This window comes from Peromyscus leucopus, chromosome 18 (assembly GCF_004664715.2).
Source record: "Peromyscus leucopus breed LL Stock chromosome 18, UCI_PerLeu_2.1, whole genome shotgun sequence".
Taxonomy (NCBI): domain Eukaryota; kingdom Metazoa; phylum Chordata; class Mammalia; order Rodentia; family Cricetidae; genus Peromyscus; species Peromyscus leucopus.
The window spans coordinates 8,861,390-8,886,717 of NC_051078.1; the positions used below are offsets into that span (position 1 = coordinate 8,861,390).

At 47.8% G+C, this 25,328-nt stretch overlaps 1 protein-coding gene and 1 long non-coding RNA gene across 3 annotated transcripts in view; both read left to right on the forward strand.

The window, feature by feature from the left end:
* The first annotated feature begins 682 nt into the window (after positions 1-682).
* Positions 683-11,971, forward strand: LOC119086189. Of its 2 annotated transcripts, XR_005089412.1 has the most exons (4): positions 683-722; positions 6,262-6,383; positions 8,298-8,492; positions 11,572-11,971. It is a non-coding gene; the product is annotated as an uncharacterized LOC119086189 (long non-coding RNA). The 2 variants fall into 2 exon arrangements; XR_005089413.1 differs by lacking the exon at positions 8,298-8,492.
* A 10,264-nt stretch (positions 11,972-22,235) lies between these two features.
* Positions 22,236-25,328, forward strand: part of Rassf3 (Ras association domain family member 3) — a 65,183-nt gene continuing 62,090 nt past the window's right edge. The window contains exon 1 of the mRNA XM_028869602.2: positions 22,236-22,483. Within this exon, the coding sequence (XP_028725435.1) occupies positions 22,373-22,483 (111 nt within the window). The 5' untranslated portion in view covers positions 22,236-22,372. The remainder of the gene's footprint in view (positions 22,484-25,328) is intronic.

Genomic DNA, 25,328 nt, shown 5'->3' on the forward strand with positions numbered 1-25,328 from the left:
ATGCACGAGGCTGAGATGGAAGGGGGTCACCAGCAGGAGTCTGAGGCTAGCCTAGGCTACAGAGCGAGTCACCCTCGGCTAGAGTGAGTATGATCCTGCCTTGAAAAAAACAATACAAAAATAGCAACAGCAACAGAAAAACAAACAAACCAAAACAAACAATAAAATAATAATAATAAAAAAACTATTTGCCAGAGGTGGTGGCTCATGCCTATAAGCTAAGAGCCTGCAAAACGGAGGCAGGAGGATCAGGAGTTAAAGGACATCCTTGGTTACCCAGGGAGTTCAAAGCCAGATGGACTACATGAAATCCCATTTCAAACAAACAACAAAAGAATGAATGAATGAATGGAGGGAGGGAGAGAGGGAGGAAGGAAGGAAGGAAGGGTAGCAGTTTTCTTTTTGTTGTTGCTAAATCGATTTCATGGACACTGGTTTTGCAATTCAGTATTTCTCAAGATCCTATTTGTCTGATTCTTGGTGTGGTGGTTTGAAAGACAATGGCCCCCTGAAGGGAGTGGCACTATTAGGAGGTGTGGCTTGTTGAAGGACGCATGTCACTGTGGGAACGGCCTTTGAGGTTTCCTATGCTCAGGCTGTGCCCAGCATGACAGTTCACTTCCTGTTGCCTGTGGATGAAGATGTGGGACTCTCAGCTCCTTCTCCAGCACCATGTCTGCCTGCATGCCGCTGTGATGATAATAGACTGACCCTCTGAAACTGTAAGCCAGCCCAATTCAGTGTTTTCCTTTGTAAGTGCTGCTGTGGTCATGGTGTCTCTTCACAGCAATAGAAACTCTAGCTAAGATACTTGGTATCAACTAATTAACATCCCTGCTGTGTCTTCAGGTCACTATTCTCATCCAAATGTATTCATACCTTACTGCATCTAGAAAGAGTGCTATTCTAAGTTCTGCTCATGAGTTTGGGAGAACAAAGAGGGGACAATGGCAAATCACAGGAGAATATTTGTGTGTGTGTGTGGGAGGGGAGTTTTGAGACAGGGTTTCTCTGTGTAGCTTTGGAGCCTGTCCTGGAACTTGCTCTGTAGACCAGGCTGGCCTCAAACTCACAGAGATTCACTTGGCTCTGCCTCCTGAGTGCTGGGATTAAAGGCATGCACGACTACCACCCAGCAAGAATATTTTTTAATATTTGGGTTTTTAATGCTCTAAGGATCAGAGTAGGAAAGTGAACCTGTAGATTTTCTTGTTAATTATACTTTTGGGTTTTTTTTGTTTTTGTTTTTTTGGTTTGGTTTTGAGACACATACTCTCTAGCCCAAGCTAGCCTTGAACTTTGTTGTGTGACGAAACCTTTATTGGGGAGATGTAACACACATCTATTCACCCCAGTGAGGGAGTCCATGACAGATCAAAGTACAGATACCACCAAAGTCCAACTTGGCGAGCCAGTGAGTTTTATTGGGGTTATTTACAGGAGTATCGATGGGAGGTTAGTTAACAGGAGCAGAGATGACTCAAGGACAGCTTTATCACCAAAGCCCACCCCAGCATGGGTGAGAGCTCACAAAGCTGGGAACCTGGAGCACGCTGCACAGCCTGCGGGCAGCTCAGCAGGTTGGAGAGCGTCCCTTCCAAGGGACTCCGCTGGTCTGGTGTCAGAGTCTTCTCTGCAGCTTGGCTATGTCTGAGCGGGACTCTCGGCTTTTATTACTTACTCTGGCAAAGGGGGATCTAGTGAGTCTGTTCAGTTTCAGGGACTTCCTGAAGCCACTTTGAGTTGTTTGCCTTCCTGCTTAAGGGAAGCTTAAGGAGCTTTCTCCCTGCAGGATGGACTATTTCAATCTCGGAAGAAACTGTAACCCAACCAACTTGCTATGGAGCAGGGTGTCCTTGAACTTCTGGTCCTTCTGTTCTCACCTTAGAGTGCTGGGAAGACATGCATGAGTCACCTCGCTTGGCTCATTCGGTGCTGGAGGCCGAACCCAGAGCCTGCTGGGCTGCATCTCCAGCCCCTCAACTGTTCACACGTAGCCTATTTTCATGGCACAGCTGTTGGAAGCTGTATAGAATCACTACTAGGAATATTCCCTATCGGACTGTGGGGACGACATGGTGGGTGAAGGTCCTTGCTGACAGGCCTGACGACCTGAGTTGGCTGCCCAGGACTCACATGGTGGCAGGGGAGAACCAGCTCTCAGAAGCTGTCCTCTGATCTCTACTCCTTCACTCTGACGGGTCACCCCCAACTAAAACACATGATAAAAATGTAAAAACAAACACAAACAAACAAACCCCAAGCCCCAACATTATTTATTATATGTATATGTTTTTATTTTAAATTTTATTATGTATCATTTGTGTGCATGTGAGTGTGAGCATGTACATGCCACAGCACGCTCTCCAGAGGCCAAAGAATGATGTTCAGGAGTGGTCTATTCTCTACCTTGTGGAGAAGGCAGGATCTTTGTTATTTCTGCCAGCTGCGCACTCCAGGACAGCTGGCCCTGGATCCAGGCAATTCTCCTGTCTCCACTTCCCTCCTGCACAGGAATGCTGGGATTATAAAGGAACACCACTGTATCCAGTTTTTTGTTTTTAATGTGGGTTTAAGGATGAAACTGAGATCACCAGGTTTACATGAACCAAGCTGAGCCGTCTTGAAGGCCCCTCGGATCCAACCCAGGACCTTGTATATGCTAAGCAAAACTGAGCTGCAGCTCAGACTTGATAAAATACCTACTTGCAGTGGGGTCAAAAAAATGTTTACCTTGTAATTTCTAATGATTACATGACGTATTCACATCTAACTTGGAAAAATCTTGCCCTAATTGTAATGAAACTTTGACGTACAGATAAGAAATCGTCATACTGCCATTCAAAATACGATTTAAAAAGTTTTCCACTAAAACCAGGTGTTTTGTTTGTTTGTTTGGTTGGTTGGTTTTTCGAGACAGAGTTTCTCTGTGTGGCTTTGCGCCTTTCCTGGAGCTCACTTGGTAGCCCAGGCTGGCCTCGAACTCACAGAGATGCACCTGGCTCTGCCTCCCGAGTGCTGGGATTAAAGGCGTGCGCCACCACCGCCCGGCACAAACCAGGTGTTTTACATAAAGAACAGAAGTCAAGTTGAGAATTTCCCTTGGAAGCCAATTCTCTTTTTCACACTATCAGAGTGATGCACACCTATAATAATTCACTGCTTGGGAGGTAGAGACAGGAGATCGTGAATCTAAGGCTAGTCTCAGCTACATATCCAATTCTAGGCCTGCCTGGGCTACATGAGATGCTATTTCAATCAAAATGAGGCAAACAAACATTTGTGGTAATCAAGTATTCAAGGATGTCCCTCTATAACTAAATACTAAAGACAACAGTTCAACAATTAAGACCTCCCACAGCAGGGCAACCATAAAAACATTTGGTTATTCTGGTCGCAATCAATAGCCTTTTTCCTAAAAAGACAAGATACGCTTGGGACATCAGCTTGCTCTGTACTAATCCCCATGCGACTATTATGGGCATTATTAACTGAGCACTTCAAGTCTCTATAGGAAGTGAGACCAAGTCTGCCCACACAGAGCTGGAGTAAGCACTGTGCTCCCCATAATTACTTTGTAGACACAAGCCCATGAACTTGACTCTCAAATAAAGGGGAGGAGACACCCTTCATTTCATTGAAAGGGGAAAAGGATGGGAAACACACGCTAAGAGGTTTTTAACTCGTTCTAGACTGTTCATTACACATAAAATGTAGGGTTTGGAGGGGATCTTTCTAAGTGGTACCACCTATGAAGTAAAACCTGCAGCGGGAACTCTAGACTCAGCGACGCGTTCGTCTCCTCTGGGCTCTGTGTGTGACTTGAGTGTCCGTGGGGCTATGATGGGGAGATAGACTTATCTTTGGGAACACTCGGGGTTCCCACCTCTGAAGAGGAAGTAATTATAGACCCTCTAGGCTAAGATAAGTTCATGAGAAAGTGCCGGGGGGGGCATTTTAAAAAGCGTGGCCCACGACACACGGAGCTATCATTACCATACTCTGCCATGTAATCTCTCCACGTGGGGATGCAGCCATTAGCTGGATAGCCCCCTCAATGACACCGTGAAGCTCTGTCTGGCTTTAAGACGTCGAAAGAACTTTGAAGATGAAAGGGTGCCTCCATGTTTCTTTGCCCGGGGTCTGGTCCCACCCGAAGCAAGTGGCCGTGATTGTTCTCCTTCGGATGTTTATTTAAAAAACTCACAGAGTATGGCTCAGCAGGTGAAGGTGCTCGCTGCCAAACCTGACTAGCTAAGTAGCCCACCTGTGAAGTTCAGTCCTTGGACCCTGAGTGGGACGAAGGAGAACCAGTTTCCACAGATTGTCCTCTGACTTTCGCACACATGCAGTGGCTTCTTTGGAAAGATATTTTATGGACTGGAGATGTAGAGAAACAGGAGAGTGCTCACTGAACATGCTCAAGGACACTCATGTGCACGCTCACACACACACACACACACACACACACACATGCATGCATAATTCCAAATAACTCATATGTGCACGCGCGCGCACACACACACACACACACACACACACACGCATGCATACTTCCAAATAACTCATATATGTGCCAACAAGTTATTAAACTCGGAGAGCAGTCGCACAGCCGACCTTCACATGGAGCTTAGAGCCACAGGGGTTTCTGAGGTCATGGGAGGTGACAGTCTACGAGGGGTTAGGGGCTGGAGGTAGCGGCAAACAGTGACTGTTACACAGATGAGCTGTCCCGGGTGACAGTCACCTGTGGTCATCGGTCTAGATCACGTGGTCCTCTTCCCTGGGGGGGAAAAGCTCCTCCTAGGAAGAAAGAGGGACATGCCTGTATCTCTAACGGCTACTGTTGTATAATACATACACATTTCTCTTATAAAAGGTTGGATTTTTCAGAACCGTTTCTACGACTGCCGTCTGCGGTTTCTCTGAATAACCAGAGGAAATAATTGAGGCGTGTTCTGTGTTAGAGACACTGTTCCATGCAATTTTGGTTTTTGTTTGTTTTGTTTTGAGACAGGGTCTTGTGTAGCTCAGACTGGCCTCAAATTCACTACGTAGCCAAGGATGACCTTGAACTTCTGATCTCCTTCCTGCCCCTGCCCCCCCAAATGCCACCACCTGAGTTTCAAAGAAGTCCTTTTTTTATTATTTTTGAGGTTTATTTTATTATTTTATGCATATGAGTGTTGTGCTGACATGTGTTTGTGTACCCCCTCCATGCCTAGTGTCTGAGGGGGTCAGAAGAGGGTGTCAGAACTCCTGGGATTGGCGTTTCAGCCAGGTGTGAGCCATCATATGGGTGCTGGGAATCGAACCTGGGTCCTCTGCAAGAGAACCAAGTACTATCAACCACTGAGTCATCTCTCCAGCCTCCAAATAAGTCGTTTTAAAAAGGCGCTCTCTAAAGATAATGCCAATATCATGTCAACATATGGAGATTGTGATTTCTTTTTTTTTTTTTTATTTTTTATTTTTTTGGTTTTTCGAGACAGGGTTTCTCTGTGTAGCTTTGCGCCTTTTTCCTGGAACTCACTTGGTAGCCCAGGCTGGCCTCGAACTCACAAAGATCCGCCTGCCTCTGCCTCCCGAGTGCTGGGATTAAAGGCGTGCGCCACCACCGCCCGGCGGAGATTGTGATTTCTTATGGTTTATATAATATTTATTTTAACCAATTGAGTCACTTATGGATATTCTGGTGTTTTCTTTTTCTTATAACTTTTAAATCACATTTTACTTAGAGTGTGCTGCCATGGCACATGCCAATATCTGAGGACCCCTTGTGGGATCATTTCTCTCCTTCCTCTGTTGGGTTCTGGGGAACGGACTTAGGTCCTCAGGCTTGGTGCCCAGGACCTTTATTTGCCCACTGAGCCATCCTGTGGTCCTATTTTTATTCTGGAAGGGCTGGGGATCTCACGCATGCTAAGCTAGCACTCTCTGCTTGTTATAAATAGCGGTGCCAGCTGGGTGTGGTGGTCCACGTTGTCATCGGAGCGTGCCAGCACTAGGGAAGCTGAGGCTGAAAGGGCAAGTTCAAGGCCCGTGTGGACCCCATAACTAGACGTTTATGTACTTAAGGGGGGAAAAAATCCTTGCTGTCCTATACATGCCTACATGCGGGTTTCACACTTTCAGGGGATAGTTCCACACAGTCTGATACACAAACAATTGCTTGATCCACCACGATCGCAATCAAGATTTCAACAGTTCCTGGGCTTGGAGAGCTGACTTGACTGTTGATGGACCTTGCTGTTTTTTCAGAGGACCAGAGTTCGGTTCCCAGTAACCACGCTGGGCAGCTCTCAAGTGGCTGTAATTTCAGCTCCATAGGATCTGACACCATCTCCTCACATATCTACACACACGTGTATGGACACACACAGGTAAATACGTAATAGATTAAAATTATAATAGTTCCTGCCGTTTGCCTTCTGACTTGGTCTATTATATTTTGTCACACCGCTGTGCTTCCTTATGGCTACTACGACCATGATTTAATACAAACATTTCTTTCAACAGATACCTCATAACTGTCTTTCATGCTCTTGTTTGTTTTGCAGGCCTGGGGATTGACCCCAGGGCCCTGTGCCTGCTAGGCAGCTGTATGAGCTACATACCTCTTTTGTATTGGAAACAAATATATTCTAAAGCTTGAATATGTATGGTGGGAGGGGAGAAGATGTATTATTATTGTACATATAATTTTTTTTCTGGAATACAGAGGAGATTGTCTCAAAAAACGAAAACAAACAAAAAGCCATATCCCTTCCCTTCCTGGTACAACAGAAGAGAAAGTTGTTTTTTTTTTTAAGTAGAAACTTTGTGCGCGCGCGTGTGCGTGTGCGTGTGCGTGTGCGTGTGCGTGTGCGTGTGCGTGTGCGTGTGTGTGTGTGTGTGTGTTGCTAGGGATTGAACCGACAGACCTGCACATGCTAACGGCACACTACAGCTCTGAGCTACAGCCCAGTCGTAGGGCAGAGAAATGTGCGCTCTATTTTTAGACATTCTCCTGAGTGTGCTGCTCTTCAATTGCTTTCGACTCAAAATATTCCTCATACCAGAGCGGCATATTCTGGAGCAAACGCTTCCTCCCTCTTAGACGCGCGGTAGAAATAGCAAACCTACCCACCTTCTTCAGAAATGGCCCCATTCCTTGCTGCCCCCATCTGTGGTTTGCCCCACACATCCTCAACCTAAAGAGAGAGAGAGAGAGAGAGAGAGAGAGAGAGAGAGAGAGAGAGAATCTGCTTTTGACATTAGTCAATGATTAACAAAGGTCAAAAATCTGGGCTGTGTTTCCCAGTGGCCAGCCCGAAGCCATGCTCTGCACTGCAGGTTGCCATGATAAACAAGGGAAGTTACCCAAGCTGTGGGCAGAGCTTGTTTGTCTGTCCCTGTCCAGTGCTCTTACGACATTGCCCCCCAGCCACCAGCCTGACACTGTTCTTTAAGTCACGTCCTGACTCTTTCCAAATTCCTGCTCGTAGAGAAAGCCTCACTCACTTCCTCAGGGTGCTTTTCGGAACTTGGCTTTCAGCGGGTATCGGCAACTCTTCTATAGCAATTCTAGTGTTTTCAGTAGGGGGCTGGGACTGGGCTTGAGGACTGGGGTGGGGGGTGGGGGCGTGCTTGCTTTTAATCCCGGCACTGGGGAGGCAGAAGCAGGCGGATCACTGTGAATTTGATGACCATTGGTCTACACGATGAGTTTCAGGTCAGGCATGAACTCCTTATATAGTTCAGACGAGCCTCCAACTCATCATCCTCCTGCCTCAGCCTCTTTACTGCTGGAATTATGGACAGAGGCTACCATGTCTGGTTTTTCAATCATTGTTTTTTTCTTTTTTCCTCCTTTTCTTCTGTTTTTCCCTGCTCTTTCTTCTTGGTGCTGGCATTTGAACCCAGACCCTTCCGAATGTTGAACATACTCTCTGTCTCGGAGCTACCTACACTCACACCCCACTCAGTTTTATTTATGATACTTCCCAGTTTTACATCTTATGTGCACATAGTTTGTGGCTTGACTTTTTGCAAGTGACCTCTTTTCTCCCATCTGGCTCTCTCTCACTTCAGACAAAAAAGGTACCACCTACACGGAAGGCTTCCCAGACCAGCTCTTATCATGTTCTTCTGATCTTTATTTTATATTTTGATAGTCTTAAAAGACTTATTGATTGGCTAATTACAGACCACCAGCCATTATGATATAATTTTCCCAGTTAAATTACAAGGTTTGGGAAGGCAGGTACCAATTTGACACCTCTTTTATGTCTTGCCCGGTTCCCCTTGTTCTACAGATGTAGTGAGGTGTCAGCATCTGAAGCGGTGAAAGACCCGAGGCCCCAGTCACACGGGCGATCCACATCAGCCAACCACAGCTTCCCTGCAGGCCGGCCTCCCTAGCCAGGCTCCCCTTTCTGGATGTGTTCTGCTCAATTTAAGCGGTTCCAGGCAGCCTTTGCAGAATCTACAGCCACTGTTATCTCACTCTGGTAAAAAATAAATAAATAAATAAATAAATAAATAAATAAATAAATAAATAAATAAATAAATAAACTAAGAGAGCATTATCTCTCTGGGATGCTTGTCTACAAGAAAACTGTTCTGAGCTGGCTGGTGGTGGTGGCACATGCCTTTAATCCTAGCACTCGGGAGGCAGAGCCCGGTGGATCTCTGTGAGTTCGAGGCCAGCCCGATCTACAGAGCGAGATCCAGGACAGGCACCAAAATTACACAGAGAAACCCTGTCTCGAAAACCACCACCCCCCCCCAAAAAAAAGAAAGAAAGAAAACTGTTCTGTTCACCTGAAGCTGCTGCCTGAGATGGAATCTGTGGGTGGTGACATCTATCTGAGGACCCCGTGTGTCTCACAGATGTAGCTGCCTGTAAAAGTCCTGCTACAGGAACGGGCCATAACTTGGACAAATATCCCAGGACAAACAAAGAATTCAGAATCACCCTACCCAGGCAGAATAAGAGCTGGGGAGCTAACAGTCCTTAGCAAGTGCGTGTGGGTGAGGAGAAGGACCTGTGTGGCCAGGCAAATTTATGAAGCTGTAATTTATGCAAAAGTTGTGTATGTGTGCATGCTTGTGTGTTTGTGTGTGTAGAAGGAACAGTCAAAATAAGTATTGGAAAGCCAGGCCAACGTAGCACACAACGGTCACCCTAGCATTTAGAGAGCTTAGGCAGGAGAATCACACATTCAGAGCCAGCCTGGACTACACAGGGGGACCCTTATATGAACGAACAACCAATAGACGTTGAGAAGTTCAGTGCCATGATTATCTGAATGAAACTTTCTGTTCTATCGCAAACTTTAAAATAAAAAAAACCAACACAACAACAACCAAAACCAACCCACCATTTATTTATCTGTGCATGCGTGTGTGTGCGTGTGTGTGTGTGTGCATGTGTGTGTATGCATGTGTGTATGTGTGCATGCATGTATGTGTGCACGCATGCCACAGTGCTCGTGTAGAGGTCAGAGGGGAGCGAGCTCAGGTCATCGAGCTTGGTGACAAGCACCTTTCCCGACTGAACCATCTCACTGGCCCTTTCCCACAATCCGAATAGCAAATATTTCTTATCGGCTCACACCGATGCCACATCTCTTACAACATCCCTGAAATCAATACCTAGTAAATCATTGACGGGCAGCAGAAACCTTCTGGAATTTTTCTTTGAGGCTGGCTCACTCTTCCCCTCAAGTGGCTGGGCCCCACAAGCCACGGACACGGTGGTTCAGAGGTGACCTTAGGTGTGAAGACAACTTGGCCCTTTGATCAGGGTCACTGGGGAGTTTATAAGGCTTCAGTGAATTCCTATAGCTTAAGCTTCTGGAATAGTGTCTGCAGTACAGCAAGACCTCGAGTAATGTTCAGGGAAAGTTCTTTCCTTATCCAAGGGGCCTTCTTTAGGGATAATATTTCTGAAATTAAATATATATATATATATATATATATATATATATATATATATATATATTAGCAACTGTTTTACATATTCCCCCTTTCCTGTAGGATATCTTCAACTGAACATGAATAAACTGGTACTGGCTTGGAGACAGTGCCAAGTCGGTCAAGTACTCACCTGGAAACACGATGTGTTCTGCTTTGATCCCCACTACCACCTAGATGGAGCAGAGTGGCACACACCTGCCATCCCAGAACTTGGGAGGTGGGGGCAGCAGGATCAGAAGTTCAGGATCACCAGGTGTAATGGCACACGCCTTTAGTCCCAGCACTCGGGAGGCAGAGGCAGGCGGATCTCTGCGAGTTCGAGGCCTGCCTGGTCTACAGAGTGAGTTCCAGGGCAGCCAGGGTTACACAGAGAAACTGTGCCTGGAAAAACAAAAACAAACAAACAAAACAATAAAAAAAATGCATTACTAATCAAAGTGTCATACATATCACGGTATGTTATCTCCAACTATTTGGTGAACAACCCTCAGGATTTTTAATTTCAAATGACCTTTGAGAACCCCATATATTTGCCCAAATAATCTAAATGTTAGTACTGTTTGTTTTCATCTCCTCTGAGGGAAGCCAGAACCCTGTATTTTATTCTCCAGGTGTACACTCATCTTTTTCCTCTGGCTTTTTTTTTTCAACTGTGACCTAGCATAGGTAATTGCAAATGGAAATTACCAATGAATATCTTAGACCCCAGTGGGTTAGGGTGGTATTGGTTTTTTCAAATTTATGAAGCTGTAATTTATGCAAAAGTTGTGTATGTGTGCATGCTTGTGTGTTTGTATGTGTGTGTGTGCTATACACAAGTGCAATGTACATGTGTGTCCAGGTGTATGTGTGCATGGAGGCCAGAGGTCAGTATCAGGTATATTATTATGATTATTATTTTCATTATTATTATTTTGAGGCAGGGTTTTACTACATAGCTCTGTCCTGTAATTTGCTATGTAGACCAGGATGTCCTCAAACTCACAGAGCTCCGCCTGCCTCTGAGTCCTGAGTGCTGGGATTAAAGGTGTGCACCACCAAGATCAACAAATATACTTTATTTTGGGGGGCTGATCTCTCACTAACCTTGGAGCTTACCGATGTGGCTGGAGTGGCTGGCCAGGGAGCCCCCAGGGTCCTCCTGTCTCAGCCTCCCAACCCTGGGATTACAGATGCTGCCGGCCACACGTGGCTCTCCATGTAGCTGCTCGGGATTTGAACTCGGAGCCTCATGCGCTCATAGCAAGTATTTTGCCCTCTGAGGCATCTCCTCAGCCTCAAATGCCTTTAAAATACCACACTATGTTTTTGCGCGCCCGCTCGTCGGTATGTGCACCACATGGGTACAGCACCTGAGGAGGACAGTGAAAGGTGCCCAGTCCCCTGAAGCTGGAGTTACAGGCAGTTGTGAGCTCCTCACTGTAGGTGCTGGGAACGAAACCCAGATCCTCTGCGAGAGCAGTGAGTGCTCCTAACTGCTGAGCCGCGTCTCCTGTCCCCGTAAATCTACTTCTACTCTGGAACGATTTTGCTTTTTCTGCTTATATTTCCTTGGGAAAATGAACTGTTAGCCGTTGAAGAGCTGATGTTCCTACCTTCTTCCCACAGTGTCCAACCCAGGATTATATCCGAATCGCATCCATCTAGACCTTATTGAAGCCGTTCTCCATAGTTTCAGCCACTTTGACCGATCTTCCTCAAAGAATTGCGGGCATCTTCTTGACTCCTATGGCCTAACTTGAGACCTCTGGTGGTTTGGATACAAATGGCCCCCATAGGCTCATAGATTTGAAGGTTTGGTCTTTATAGAGTGGTGCCACTGGACAGGGATTAATTAGGAGGCGTGGCCTTCTTGGGGTGGGTGTGGCCTCGTTGGAGGAAGCGTGTTACTGGGGCGAGCTTTGGGATTTCCAAGGCTTTTGGCCCAGTGTCACGCTCTCTTCCTGCTGCCTGAGGATCCAGATGCAGGACTCCCAGCTCCTTCTCCAGCACCATGTCTGCCTGCACGCTGCCATGCTTCCCGCCAAGCTGATCATGGACTAAACCTCTGAACAGTAAGCCAGCCCCAATTAAAGGTTTTCCTTCGTAAGAGTTGCCATGGTCATGGTGCCTCTTCACAGTCATAGACATTAACTAAGCAAGACACTTTACTCTTTTTTTTTCAATAAATAAATCTGTTTATTGACAATTATATAATATATGTATAATGCATTTTGAGTACTCTCACCCTCTTTTGCCTCCTAAACCTCAATCCCCGTTTCTCCCTACAAATTTCTTTCCCCAATCATGTCTTGTGTGTGTGTGTGTGTGTGTGTGTGTGTGTGTGTGTGTGTGTGTTCCACTTAGTTTAACCAGAGTTGCCCCTGTGACCTGGGTTTGGAGCTCTCTCTCCATCAGAACCTAGTGTGCTCACTAAGTAGGTGCACCCCTAAAGAAAATGACTGTCCTTCCTCCAGAATCCACCAGCATCCAGTGGTTCACCAGGGAGCAGTAGGGACACAGGAGCCCCTCCTTCATCCCTGACTAACCGTTGAGAAGTCTGGTCTTGTGTGGGGCCCGCCCAGCGCAGGCCACGGCAGCTAGGGTAAAATAATGATGCCAAGGGTTGTGTCGCGCCCAGAAGATGGCTTGCGGCAGCTCTTCTGCCTTTCTTCCAATTTTTACGTTCTTTCCACCCCCTCTTCCTCAGTGTTCCTGACGCCTTAAAGGTGGTGGCGTGAGCATCCTGCTTAGGAACAGAGCAACTCCAAGGCACTTCTTCTCAGCACCCCGAGCAGCCCTAAGTCTATAGTCCTCCTCGTTCACTGCGAAGAGAAGCTTTGTCCATAAGTATAAACACAGATATTCGGGAGACAGTTTGATGCCCTGTGGTTAAGATCCCCCCCGACAGTCAATGATCTCCACAGCCATGAGTTTTTGACTGGGTTTACAGGACCAGGCACGGATTCCCTCTTCTGGAGGGGGCCTTGAATTTACTTAGAATGGTTGGTTGTTATCCCATAATAACAGTCATGCTACTCTTTCTTTCTTTCTTTTTTTTTTCAAGATAGGGTTTCTCTGTGTAGCTTTGGAGCCTGTCCTGGATCTCGCTCTGTAGACCAGGCTGGCCTCGAACTCACAGAGATCTGCCTGGCTCTGCCTCCCGAGTGCTGGGATTAAAGGTATGCGCCACTACCGACCAGCCGCAGGTCATGCCATCTTGCGTCAGTGGGGAGGCCCTTCACTTTTATTCCATAGCTGTGGACAGACTTCCTTCTGTGCTGAAGATGGAATGGTCTCAAAAACTGAAATTATGACGTGCCATTTACTTTTTGGTGTAAATGAAGAAATATTCCATGGATAGAAAAACAATACAGTTGAGTGTGGTGGAAAACACCTTTAACTCTAGCACTTGGGGGATGAGCAGAGGAATCAAAAGTTAAAGGTCATCCTTGGCAGGGGCTGGAGAGATGGCGCAGTGGTTAAGGGACCTGGCTGCTCTTCCAGAGGACCTGGGTTCAGTTGCCAGCACCCACGTGGCAGCTCACAATTGTCTATAATTCCAGTTTCAGGTGATCCTTCACACAATGCACATAAAATAATTTTTTTGTTTGTTTGTTTTTCGAGACAGGGTTTTCTCTGTGTAGTTTTGGTGCCTGTCCTGGATCTCGCTCTGTAGACCAGGCTGGCCTCAAACTCACAGAGATCCACCTGCCTCTGCCTCCCAAGTGCTGGGATTAAAGGCGTGCGCCACCACCGCCCTTAAAATAAAATTTTTTGTTTTTTGTTTTTTTAAAAAGGTCATCCTTGGCAGCATAGCAAGTTCAAGGCCAGCCTAAGATGTGTAAGACCCTGTTTCAAAAAAAAAAAAAAAAAATCAGGAGCTGGTAAGATGGCTCAGTGGTCAAGGTGCCTGTGCCAAACCTGATGTGATCCTCAGATCTCACAGAGTAGGAAAGAGACATGGTTCCCAAAAGAAACGCAGTCATAAGAAATAAAGTAAAAAATTTAAAAGGCCGAAGTAAATATGACAAAAAGTTAATGTGTATTTTATCTGGGTATTGGAAACATTATTTTAGTTTGTCTGGTTTTTATTTTTCATGTTTGTCATTGTTCTTAAGTGTGGTGTGGTTTTTTTTTTTTGTATGTATGTGTGTGCATATGTGTATGCGTATGTTTGTATGTATATGTGTGTATGTATATGTATGTATGTATGTTTATATGTATGTGTATGCATGTTTGTGTGTGTGTGTGTGTGTGTGTGTGTGTGTGTGTGTGTGTGTGTGTGTGTGTATAGTCTGGGATAGCCTGGAACTATGCACCCATCATAGCCCAAGAACTGTGATCCTCCTTTCAGCTCCTGAAAGCTTTGTATTTGTCTTTTCTTCTTTTCCTGGTTAGTGCTGGGCACTGGCCTTGCGCATGCTAAGCATGTACCCTGCCACTGAGCTACATGTGTGACTAAGCTAAGTGCTCAGTCCCTGTTTTGCTTCTTTTTAAAACTTTTTAACTTATTTTGTTTGTGTGTATGGGTGTTTTGCCTGCTTACATGTTCGTATGAGTTTCTGTTACTGTGACAAAACACCCGGGCAACTAATAAAGGAAAGCCTTTGATTGGCCTTCGGGTTTCAGAGGGTGAGAGTCCGAGAAAACCATGGTGGCAGGAACAGCAGAGAGCTCACCTCTTTATCCATAAACAAAGAGACAGGGAGGGAGAGGGAGGGAGAGGGAGGAAGAGAGAGAGAGGAAGAAAAGAAAAGAGAGAAAGAAAGAGATCACTGGGAATGGTGTAAGTCCTTGGAAACCTCAAATCCCACCTTCACTGACACATCTCCTCCAACACGGCCACACCCTTAATCCTTCCCAAACAGTTCCACCTACTGGGGACCAAGCACACAAGCCCCTAAGGGCCATTCTCATTCAAACCACCCCAATATCTGAGTGCCACATGCACACCTCATGCTTGAAGGGGCCAGGAGAAGCAGTCAGATCCCCTGGAACTGGAGTTATCGATGGTTGTGAGCGGCCATGTGGCTGTTTGGGATTGAGGGGTCCTCTGGAAGAGCAGCCAATGCTTTAAACACTGAGCTGTTTCTCCAGCCCCCCGACTTTGTTTCTTATCTTTTAAAGACCAATGACTATCAGGGGATGAGTCACTGTCAGTCCAGGGCTCTGAGGTCTGAGGGAAGGCAACTAGTGAAGCACTCTGGTAAGTGCTGTCTCTGGGTGAAGCCTCACTGTGGTGACAGGACACACAGACACTGAGGTGGGATCTACTGGGATCTGTATCAGACTGTGGACATCATTTTGGAAATGTTTCAGTTTGGTTTAGTAGGTCCAAGGTCTGTTGAATTGACATAGGGAAGTCTTTTTTTCCCTCCCCTTCTCCATTCTGTGCTCTCCACTGAGGGAGCCTCAGGGTCACGGGTAGCACATGATTTTCCAAGCTTCTGAGACTGCAGATACGGAGCTGCTAACCCCACGGGCTTACGTTCACCGAGCTGTCACGAGTCAGGTGCTGCCTTCTTCGTGCCTTGGTTGATTTCATCTCTAGAAGAATGCTATACCATGAGTGCTATTATGTTCTCACTTTCTCCATGTGGGATGAGGTTTTGCTGGAGTTAGATTACCTACTCTGGGTCACACACCACCTCTACACACATTTGAACCCTGCCCTTCTGATTCCCCAGCCTACGAGGTACTTAGCCACCAAACGTCCTGCCTTTCAGTTGTATGGCTTCATCTTTGTCCTTGTTGTGAATGAAATGGAAGTTACCAGAGTGACAGCCACAATCACAGGGACTGAACCCAACAGAGGCGACACTGATGGCCAGAAAAGCAACCCTAAATGATTTTCTTCTGGCCTTGAAGTAATCTTCGTCCATGGGGGAAAAAAAAAAAGATTTATTTTTATATTTAGCTATATGTGCATGTATGTGTGGTGGAGGTGTGTACATGTGAGGGTAGGTGTCTCTGGAGGCCAGAAAAGAGTCCCCTCCCCTGGAGCTGTGATTACTGGTAGTTGTGAGCTACCTGATGTGGGTGCTGGGGACTGTCCTCAGGTCCTCTGCAAAAACAGTACATGCTCTTAACCACACTCTTTCTTTTTAGTTCTGACTGTACTGGAAATTGTTGTGTTGTCTCTTTGTTGAGACAGGAATCGCTACCCAGTCTTGATCGGCCTGGAACTCAGTGTGTAGACAATGCTTGCCTCAGACTTGGTGATCTTCCTGCCCCTGCCTCAGAGTGCTGCTAGAAGAGGGGTGTGCCTCCACACCCAGCTCTCTCCTAGAGTTAAAAAAAAAAAAGATTTAAAATTATTTGTATTTATGTGTCTCTGTGTGTATGTGTATATGTGTGAGTGCCTGTGGAGACCAGAGGCATCAGATCCCCGGAGCTGGAGTTACAGGCAGTTGTGAATGGTTTGACGTAGGTGCTGGGTTTAGAGATTGTGTTCTTTGCAAGAGTAGCAAGGGTTCTTGACTGCCGAAGGATCTCCCTATCCCCTCCCTGAGAATTTTTAAGAGAAATTTTAGCGCGCTATTTTTTTTTCTTTATTTATCTTAAGATGAGGTTCTCATTACATTGGCCCATCTAGGCTATAAACTCCTGGGCTTAAGCAATCCTCCTGCCCCAAGGCCTTTTGAGTGGCTGGGACTATGGGTGTATGCTACCCTGCCAAGCTAAGAAAACATTGTCTCACATAACAAGTCTTAAGTAGGGCAGCTTCAAAGCTGGTTAATTCCAAGACCCAAGAAGTCCCTTTCATCGTTCAGCTTTGCCAGATTCAGGGTGTCCCTTGGGTCCATAATTTGGCTCCAGAATTCCCAGGTGCCACATTTAGTGTGTGAAGTCCAGAGGGATGTCTTTTTTTCAAGGAGATGAAATGGTTCCAAAAAGCCACCCAGCAAGATTTCTCTCCCGAGGTAGTGTCTCAATAGGTGGCTGTGTGAGATCGGCCCACACTGAAAGCTGTCTGTGGTAGGGGAAGGTGTCTTAGTCAGGGCTTCTATTGCTGCAATGAGACACCATGACCAAAAAGCAAGCTGGGGAGGAAAGGATTTATCTGGCTTATACTTCCACATCAGTGTTCATCACTGAAGGAAGTCAGAACAGGAACTCTAGCAGGACAAGAACCTGGAGGCGGGAGCTGATGCAGAGGCCACGGAGGGGTCCTGCTTACTGGCTTGCTTCCCATGCCTTGTTCAGCCTGCTTTCTTATAGAACCCAGGACCACCAGCCCAGGGATGACCCCACCCACCATGGGCTGGGCCCTCCCCCATCCCTCACTAATTGAGGAAATGCCTTACAGCTGGATCTCAGGGAGGCCATTACTCAACTGAGGCTCCTTCCTCTCTGATGACTCCAGCTTGTGTCATGTTGGCACACAAAACCAGCCAGCACAGAGGCAACCACAACAGACTGAACATTGAGCCTCACCCCTGAGCTGCCGCTGACCCTTTTATCCAGGGAGGATTCTCGGGCTAAAACATTTAGTGATCAAAGAGGTGGGTGAAAGATGCTAAAGTCTGCATCAAGGTCCAATTTTTAGGGTAAAAAGACTCATAGTTGCCTCACCCCGTTCTATGTCAAGGGCTTTATGTGTCTTCTCTCACTTAATCCTTATAGTAACCCAAAGAGAATAAAATGGGAATGTTGTTATTCTGTTATTCCCATTTTCCTGAGGACAAATCTGTTTCAGAGTGTCTACTTAAAAGGCATACAAGAACCAGGCACAGACCTGCACCTTTAATCCCAGTGCTCAGGAGGCAGAGGCAGACCGACCTCTGTGAGTTCGAGGCCTGGTCTACATAGTGAGTTCCAGAGCTTGAGACCCTGTCTCAAGGAGGGAAAACGTCATAAAAGAAGAAGCAACAGGGACCAGAGAGATGGCTTAGCAATTAAGAGCACTGGCTAGAGAGAACCGTGTTTGGGTTCAAATCCCAGCCCCCACACGTTGGCTCAATTGTTTGTAACTGTGTTCCAGGGGATCTGACACCTTTCCTCCTTGGGCTTGAGGCACTCACATAACTGCATAGACATACAGAAAAACACCCAAACACATAAAATAAAAAAATAAGATGAGCTGGGCTGTGGTGGCACACACCTTTAATCCCAGCACTGGGGAGGCAGAGGCAGGAGGATCTCTGTGAGTTTGAGGCCAGTCTGGTCTACAGAGCGAGATCCAAGACAGCCAGGGTTACACAGAGAAACCTTGTCTCAAAAAAAAAAAAAAAAGCTGAAGCAAAAGAGTAAGCAAGAGGGTTGTCGTTCCAGCCTAGGTCTGCCTGTCCCACAAGGTCATACCTTTTCCAAGTCACACAGACTCCAGTGCAATGGTCATCTGTCAGTGTGACCTTTAGGATGAATCTGTGATACTTTATCTTACGCCTCAGCACACAGTAAGAACGTCACCTGCCATTACAGGTACAAAAATGTGATTAGATCATGCATGTGTTTCATGACCTGCCTCACAATATGTTGGCTCATTTCAGGAGTGAAAAAAAAAAGGACCTCCTTGTTTATTTGTTTGGAGTTTCCTATGATTTAACTCTGTTCTCTGCTCTCAGTAACCAAACAAGTACTTTTTACCAAGAGGTCAAAGATTTATCCACCCTTTGCTCCAAATCTGGTGAAAAACAAAACCATTCTAGAAGAGTGACTTTTCTGTGTTTGTTACGCTTTTACATTTTCTTTTTTCAAGGCTGGGGATTGAACCCAGGGCCTTGCGCACACGATAGGAAAGTGCTCTACCACTGAGCAAGACCTCTGTTACTGATGACCTGTTACTCTTTAGATAGGAGTTCCCAACACTCGTCCCGTCCCCCCCCGCCCCCCCCACTTCCAGAGTCAGGATACACTGATTTCCTGCTCTTGTTTGAATATGCCAACCACACTCCTACCACAGGACCTTCCCACATGCTCCTCGTGCTGCCTGAACTGTGTGTCCCCCCCACATGGACAGGACTAGCTCTCTAGCCTCCTATTTGTAGAATGTGGTCTGTATTCCTTTTCTTGCTGCTCTGATAAAGCTACTTTGTATACATTTACTAACCTTTCAGCTTGTTCCCCAATTAACATGGAAAGAAAAGGTTAGTAGGCATTTAATGAAGATCTGAACCAATAGGCTCCTATATCAGTGGGAAATGTATGGTGATTGATTCAGTCCACTTACAAATTCAGGTCTGTGTCTGACAATAAGTCCTTTCAAAACTGAGCTTGCCTGAGTCTGTTTTATGCTATTTATTCCCTGAATTTTAAATGCTAAAAATGTCTCACTGCTTAACAAGGCATTTTGAGTTTTCACAAATTCTGATTTTGTGAGTCAAAACTTAAATTCAGCTTTCATTAAAAATGTGGCTATGTTAGCTGGGGCATGGTGGTACGCACACTCCTTTAATCTCAGCACTCAGAGGCAGAGGCAGGTGGATCTCTGAGTTCGAGGCCAGCCTGGGCTACAGAGCGAATTCCAGGACAGCCAGGGGCTACACAGAGAAACTCTGTCTCAAACACACACACACACATACACATACACACACACACACACACAAAACACTATGTGAAAAATACAGAAATATGATAATTAGCCGAGCGGCGGTGGCGCACGCCATTAATCCCAGCACTCGGGAGGCAGAGCCAGGTGGATCTCTGTGAGTTCAAGGCCAGCCTGGGCTACCAAGTGAGTTCCAGGAAAGGTGCAAAGCTACACAGAGGAACCCTGTCTCAAAAAAACCAAAAAAAAAGAAAGAAAGAAAAAAAAAGAAATATGATAATTATGCAGCTTTTGCTTTTTGTTGCTTGAAATCAGTGATTTTATTTTTATCTTTTTAAATCTTCAGGGCTGGGCAACAAAACCATAGGGCCCCATTTATGGAGATGTTCTACCCCTAGACTACACCTTACCTCAGTCATGACTTTTTTTTTTAGAAGTGACTCTTATAGGGCCAGTGAATGGCTGGGCCAGCAAAAGGTGCCTGTGGTACAGTCCCACCGTTTGAGTTAGGAGGCCAGGGCTGCCGTCACAAAGCTGTCTCCGATTTCCACAGGCACGCCATGGCAGGAATGCCTACACACACAAACACTAATCAAGTTTAAAAATCAAAAAAGAGTCACCTTGTCCGAAGGTGGTGGCACATACTTTTAATCCTAGCACTCAGGAGGCCGAGGCAGGTGGATCTCTAAGTTCAAGGCCAGCCTGGTCTACAGAGTGAGTTCCAGGACAGCCAGGGCTACACAGAGAAACCCTCTTTTGAAAAAACAAACAAAACAACAACAAACCAACCCCAAGTGATTCTGATGAGATGCTGACAGCTATAAAACTCTATCTAGTCATTTCTGCTCAAAAACAACATGAAAAATCTTTTCTGTTTTCAGATAGGGTTCCTCTATGTACTCTAGGTGGCATGGAACTTGCTATGTAGACCAGGCTAGCCTCAAACTCAGAGGTTTGCCTGCTTCTGCCTCTACACCAGTGGCCACGTGCTAAGGCTCAAAACATCATTTTATTTTCTGGTGTGGTAGATTATAAAGTACTTTGAGCATATTTTTCCTCGAAACAGTCATCGATGGAGTAATTTGTTCTGGGTAAGGGACTCCACCCTTTCAATTTATAATAACATAAGCTCGCTAAATTATTAAACACACCCATTACTCCAACTGGAGTATTTAATGAAGACACTCTTGTTGCGATATGGTAATATTTGAGTGATGTAAGAGTCAAACAAGAAAAATCTTGCATTAACATTAAGTAATTGTCCTCTTCTCTTACATTTGGCTATGTGAAAAATACCCAAGGAGCCAGCTTCTACCCAATGAAACAAGAAAGTTAGGCTCTGCTCTCCAGCTACCCAGTTGTTCTGTAGCTGGGAAGAAGTCTTTTTTTTTTTTTTGGTTTTTCGAGACAGGGTTTCTCTGTGTAGCTTTAGCCTTTACAACAGGCTGTGACTCTGAGGTCCCTCTGGGGTTGAGTTCCCCGGAGTGAGAATCTTGCAAACTAGGCATGTGAGTAAGCCCGGATTAGCCGGTCTCCTTTTTGCCGGAGGGGTAGAAGGGACGACGCAGGCACCATTTTTTTTCCCCTTCTCTTGAAGTTTCAAAACCCCTTTTCCCTTCGAGGTCTCTGCAAGGAGAGTCACTCCCGACACATCAAGGTGAAAACGACCGACCCTCAGGTGACCGTAAGCAAAGAAAATGCCGCATTTTAAAAGTTTAGCTGATTGCAAGGATTTTTTTTTTTTTTTTTCAAAGGGAAGCTGGTGTGTGGGCGGACAGAAGGGTCTAATCAACTTGCCCCCACAATTTAACTCGCCCCTTGTAGGTGACCATGTAAGTAAGGGCTGCTAGTGGAAGGCGACATTTACAGTGTACATTTAACTAAAAGCATTGGATTGTTCTGTGATCGTGGGATTTGTCCGTCCTCTGAAACCTCAGCCACTTTAGCCACTCACGTTTGGGATGCGCCTTCGCCACGGGAGGCGGGAAAGCCGTACGGCCCGAGGTCCAACAAGAGAGGGTGTTTTATTTCGAATAAGCCCCGGTCGCTCTTTCCCCACCCACCTCTGCTAACTTATAACGGTCTGGGAGGGACGCGCTGCACGCCGGTAGGTCTACGGTCTCCACCAAGGACGAGCCCCATGGAGAGAGTGCAGAAAGTTCTCCGTTGCACTCCCGCCCTCTCCAAAACTTCGGTCCCAGTCGCGGGGGACAGGAGGGTCACTGAGGAATTTGCAATTTCCGGGAGGCTGCGGGAGGAAGCACGCCTGAGCACCGTCCCAGCAGGGGTGGCCCTCGAACCCGACTTCCCCTTCGCCGCGCTCCGGTGCTAGGCCGGAGGGGCGTGGCTAGGGGGGAACGGGGGCGGGGCCCCACCTGCGCGCGCGCGGAGCGGGGCTGGGCTCCGCAACAGCTGCAACAGTCGGTAGGGGCGGGGATATGGGCGGGGCTTTGGCCGGCCAGGGGCGGGGCCTGCACTGGGGCTGGGCTTGATAGGGTCTTGGCTCGCTGGGGGGCGGGGCTTTGGGGGCGGGACCTGGACTGGGCTGGGCTTGGTAGGGTCTTGGCTCGCTGGGGGGACGGGGCTTCGGGGGGCGGGACCTGGACTGGGCTGGGCTTGGTAGGGTCTTGGCTCGCGGGGGCGGGGCCTGGCCTGGACGGGGGGCGGGGCTCGGCAGGGGCGGGGTCGTGGCTCACCCGAAGGAGGGAGGAGCCTGGGGAGGGCGGAGGAGCCCGCGGGAAGTGGGGGGGGACCAGACGGGCGGCTTGAGCGGCGGCCGCAGCTGCAGCAGCAGCAGCAGCAGCAGCAGGACGGGCGGCCGGCGGCTCGGGGGCCGCGCCTCGCCGGGAACCTCGCGGGGTCGGCGGGCGCCGCACCCCGGCCTGGCCGCCTGCGCCCCCCGGGGAGAGGCCCCCTGCGCGCGACGGGACCAGCAGCATGAGCAGCGGCTACAGCAGCCTCGAGGAGGACGCGGAGGACTTCTTCTTCACCGCCAGGACCTCCTTCTTCAGGAGAGCGCCTCCGGGCAAGTCCCGTTCGGGTCAGCCGGTGAGTGGCGTGCGCCAGGGCCGGGGGTGGGGGTGGTGGTGGGGTGGTCCCGGCTCCACGTGTCTCACCCCTTCCGCCGGCCCGATGCCCGCCTGCCGGCGGCCGGGAGGGCGGGCGGGCGGGGTGCAGAGGGTGGCCTCTGCCCTTTCGGATCCCGAAAGGTGCGGGGAAGCCTGTGCAGTGGGCGTGGGGCGCCCGCGGCGAGGGAAGGAGGTGGAAGGGCAGAGAGCCAGATGGCCTGGGCCGCTCTGCTCGTCGGGGACGCGGGCTGCGGGCTGCGGGTGCAGCTCCGGGAGCCTGGAGGTGTCCGGGCCGCACGGGGTGGCTCCGTCGAGGGCCCTTCAGGGGCCAAAGCCGGGTCCCCGCGCTGTCCTGGCTGCTGCAGTCCGACCGATGGGCCATGAGTGGCCTGAGGGCACGCGGTGGCCCGCCCCGGGGTGGCCGAGCAAGCCCCCCCAGACCACGGGCACGCTGCGGGGCAAAGGGAGCGGGCGAGCGTTGGCGCTCACTGATGTCTGGGTTGCCGGAGTCGAGTCCTGGTCCAGTTTGCGGGTGCTGCGGGCGTCCTAGGTAAACTTAGCTCCAGAGAGCTGAGCTTTACACGCCGGTTTCTTCCTTTTTTGGAGGAAGGGTGCCGTGGGAAGCGTGGCTTGGGAAAAGACGGTACGGGAACTTGTGCCAGCTTCGCAGATCGTGACAGTGATTGTTTTTTTTTTTTTAAAGGGAAGTCCTCCAAACGGGGCACTTTGGCCCGACTTGTAAGGTCGGCTCTTGAACCCATGGCTTTCTGACCCTGGAAGCCGCACCAGGGAGGGACCCTGGCTAGCCTGGCCATGCTCTCTCTCATCAGATTTAGAGACTGTAACGGGACAAACTTGTTGCTCCTAAAAACACAACAGGCCCGCACCGGAGGTTTCTATCAGAGCTCTGGAGATGAAAAAGAGAAACCAGTCGTTGAGGGGTGGGGGGTTTTGGTGGAGGGGAACTCTGCCCACGTTGTCCTTGCCAACCCTTTCAAGTTTTAATAGGGTACTTTTTGAAGTAAGATTTATTTATAAGATTTGGAAGTTCTAATCTTTTCGGTCTGTCCAATGTCCAAGCTAAAAGGAGGAGAAGGAGGGTAGTGAAGGGCGAGAGTGGAGTCAGGTGCCCTTATTACAACCGCCAGCTAATCTTACCCCAGTGAAGGGCTGGAGGTGGGTGGGATCGCGGTTTTATCCTCTGACTTCTCGGGTGGCTCTCTTTACTAGGGCTGTCCTTTATTTTCAGTAGAATGTGCTAATGGCATGAATTTGGAAGTCAAAGATCCTCCTTGCCTGGCCTACCCCCTGAGGGTCAGAGAGAGGAGGTTTCCCTCTGGCCTTTTCCACCTTGTTTTTCCTCGCCTTTGTGGGTCTGTATTTCTCTGCGACACTTTGCATTTTCTCCTCCTACCGACGCCATAAAGAGCTTGGACTAGTTTGAAGTGTACTCCAGAGGTGACTAGTCATTTCCAGAAAACTAGAACGTTCTACAGGTGTGAGATTCTCCTCCACAGGGGCCAGCTGGAATGCTGTGGTTGGAGTTTTAAGAATCCTTCCGTGCTCTTAAAAACAGTTGATGCAGTAGGCTGGGGATGTAGATCCGTAAGTAGAGGGCTTGCTTAGAACTGCATAATCTAGGTGGTGGTGGTTCACAGTAGTGTGTGTGTGTGTGTGTGTGTGTGTGTGAGAGAGAGAGAGAGAGAGAGAGAGAGAGAACACGTAGGAAGATCAGCAATTCAAGGTCATCATCCAGAACCCAGACACACACACACACACACACACACACACACACACACACACACACACACATCACGCTTTTCTTTCCAGGATTATATAATATACAGTTAGCCAGTCAAGATTATATGCATTCATGCACGCAATAGTCATCTAATTGTGTGTATGTGCATATCTGTGTATGTCTGGTAATATTGCTTATTGAGCACTGGCATGAGTAGGTAAGGCCTGTGTTGAAAGCGCCACTTCCTGGGTTGAACAGTTCCCTGTGCGGATTTTGCAGCTCTTGCCTGTTTATTCCATCTATCATGGCTCATACACACACGGTGCTAAGCTGTGGCCATTGTTTGTCAGTTAAAGAAAGGTTCTTGGAGAAAAAGGATTCGGAAGCCCGAGTTCATTTATTTACTTCTTTGTTTGTTTATTTGTTCACTTGTTTATTTCTGAGACAGCGTCTCTCTTACATCGCCTTGACTGCCCTGGAACTCATTATGGAGGCCAGGCTGACCTGGAACTCAGAGGTCCGCCTGCCTCTGCTTCCTGAGTAACTGGGATTAAAAGTCAAGTGCCACCAGGCTGTCTGCACCCTGAGTTTCAGTAGGCATTTTGTTGTATTTGAAGGAGTGACTGTATCTGAGGTTCTGGATTACATATGAATGAGGAAGTAAAAAAACAGATAAAGCAAAGACTGTATGGTGCGCATTTCTTCACCTTGGAAGCTTTCGATTATGGGGGCCAGACAAACACTTCTTACGTACACAGCGCCTCTACCTCTCCCCTGAAAGGTGGGGTGAGCCGTTGCCATAACGATCTATTCTGGATAGCAGTGATTTCACCCCTCCCTTATGTCATACCACCTGCTGGAAGCACTAGGAAGTCTGCTTTCTGGAACTCTTGCAAATATTCAAAGAAGGCAAGGAGTCTCTGGTGAGTGCAGGATGAGGAGAAGGGAGTGTGTTGGGGAGGGTCGGAATAGACATTTTTTTTTTCTCTTGCCAGGCGAGGGAACATTATCCAACCTCTTTCCATCCCCAGTGATAACGAAAAGAGACATAAAGAAAACGGTGTGATTTTTCTCATTTTATTTT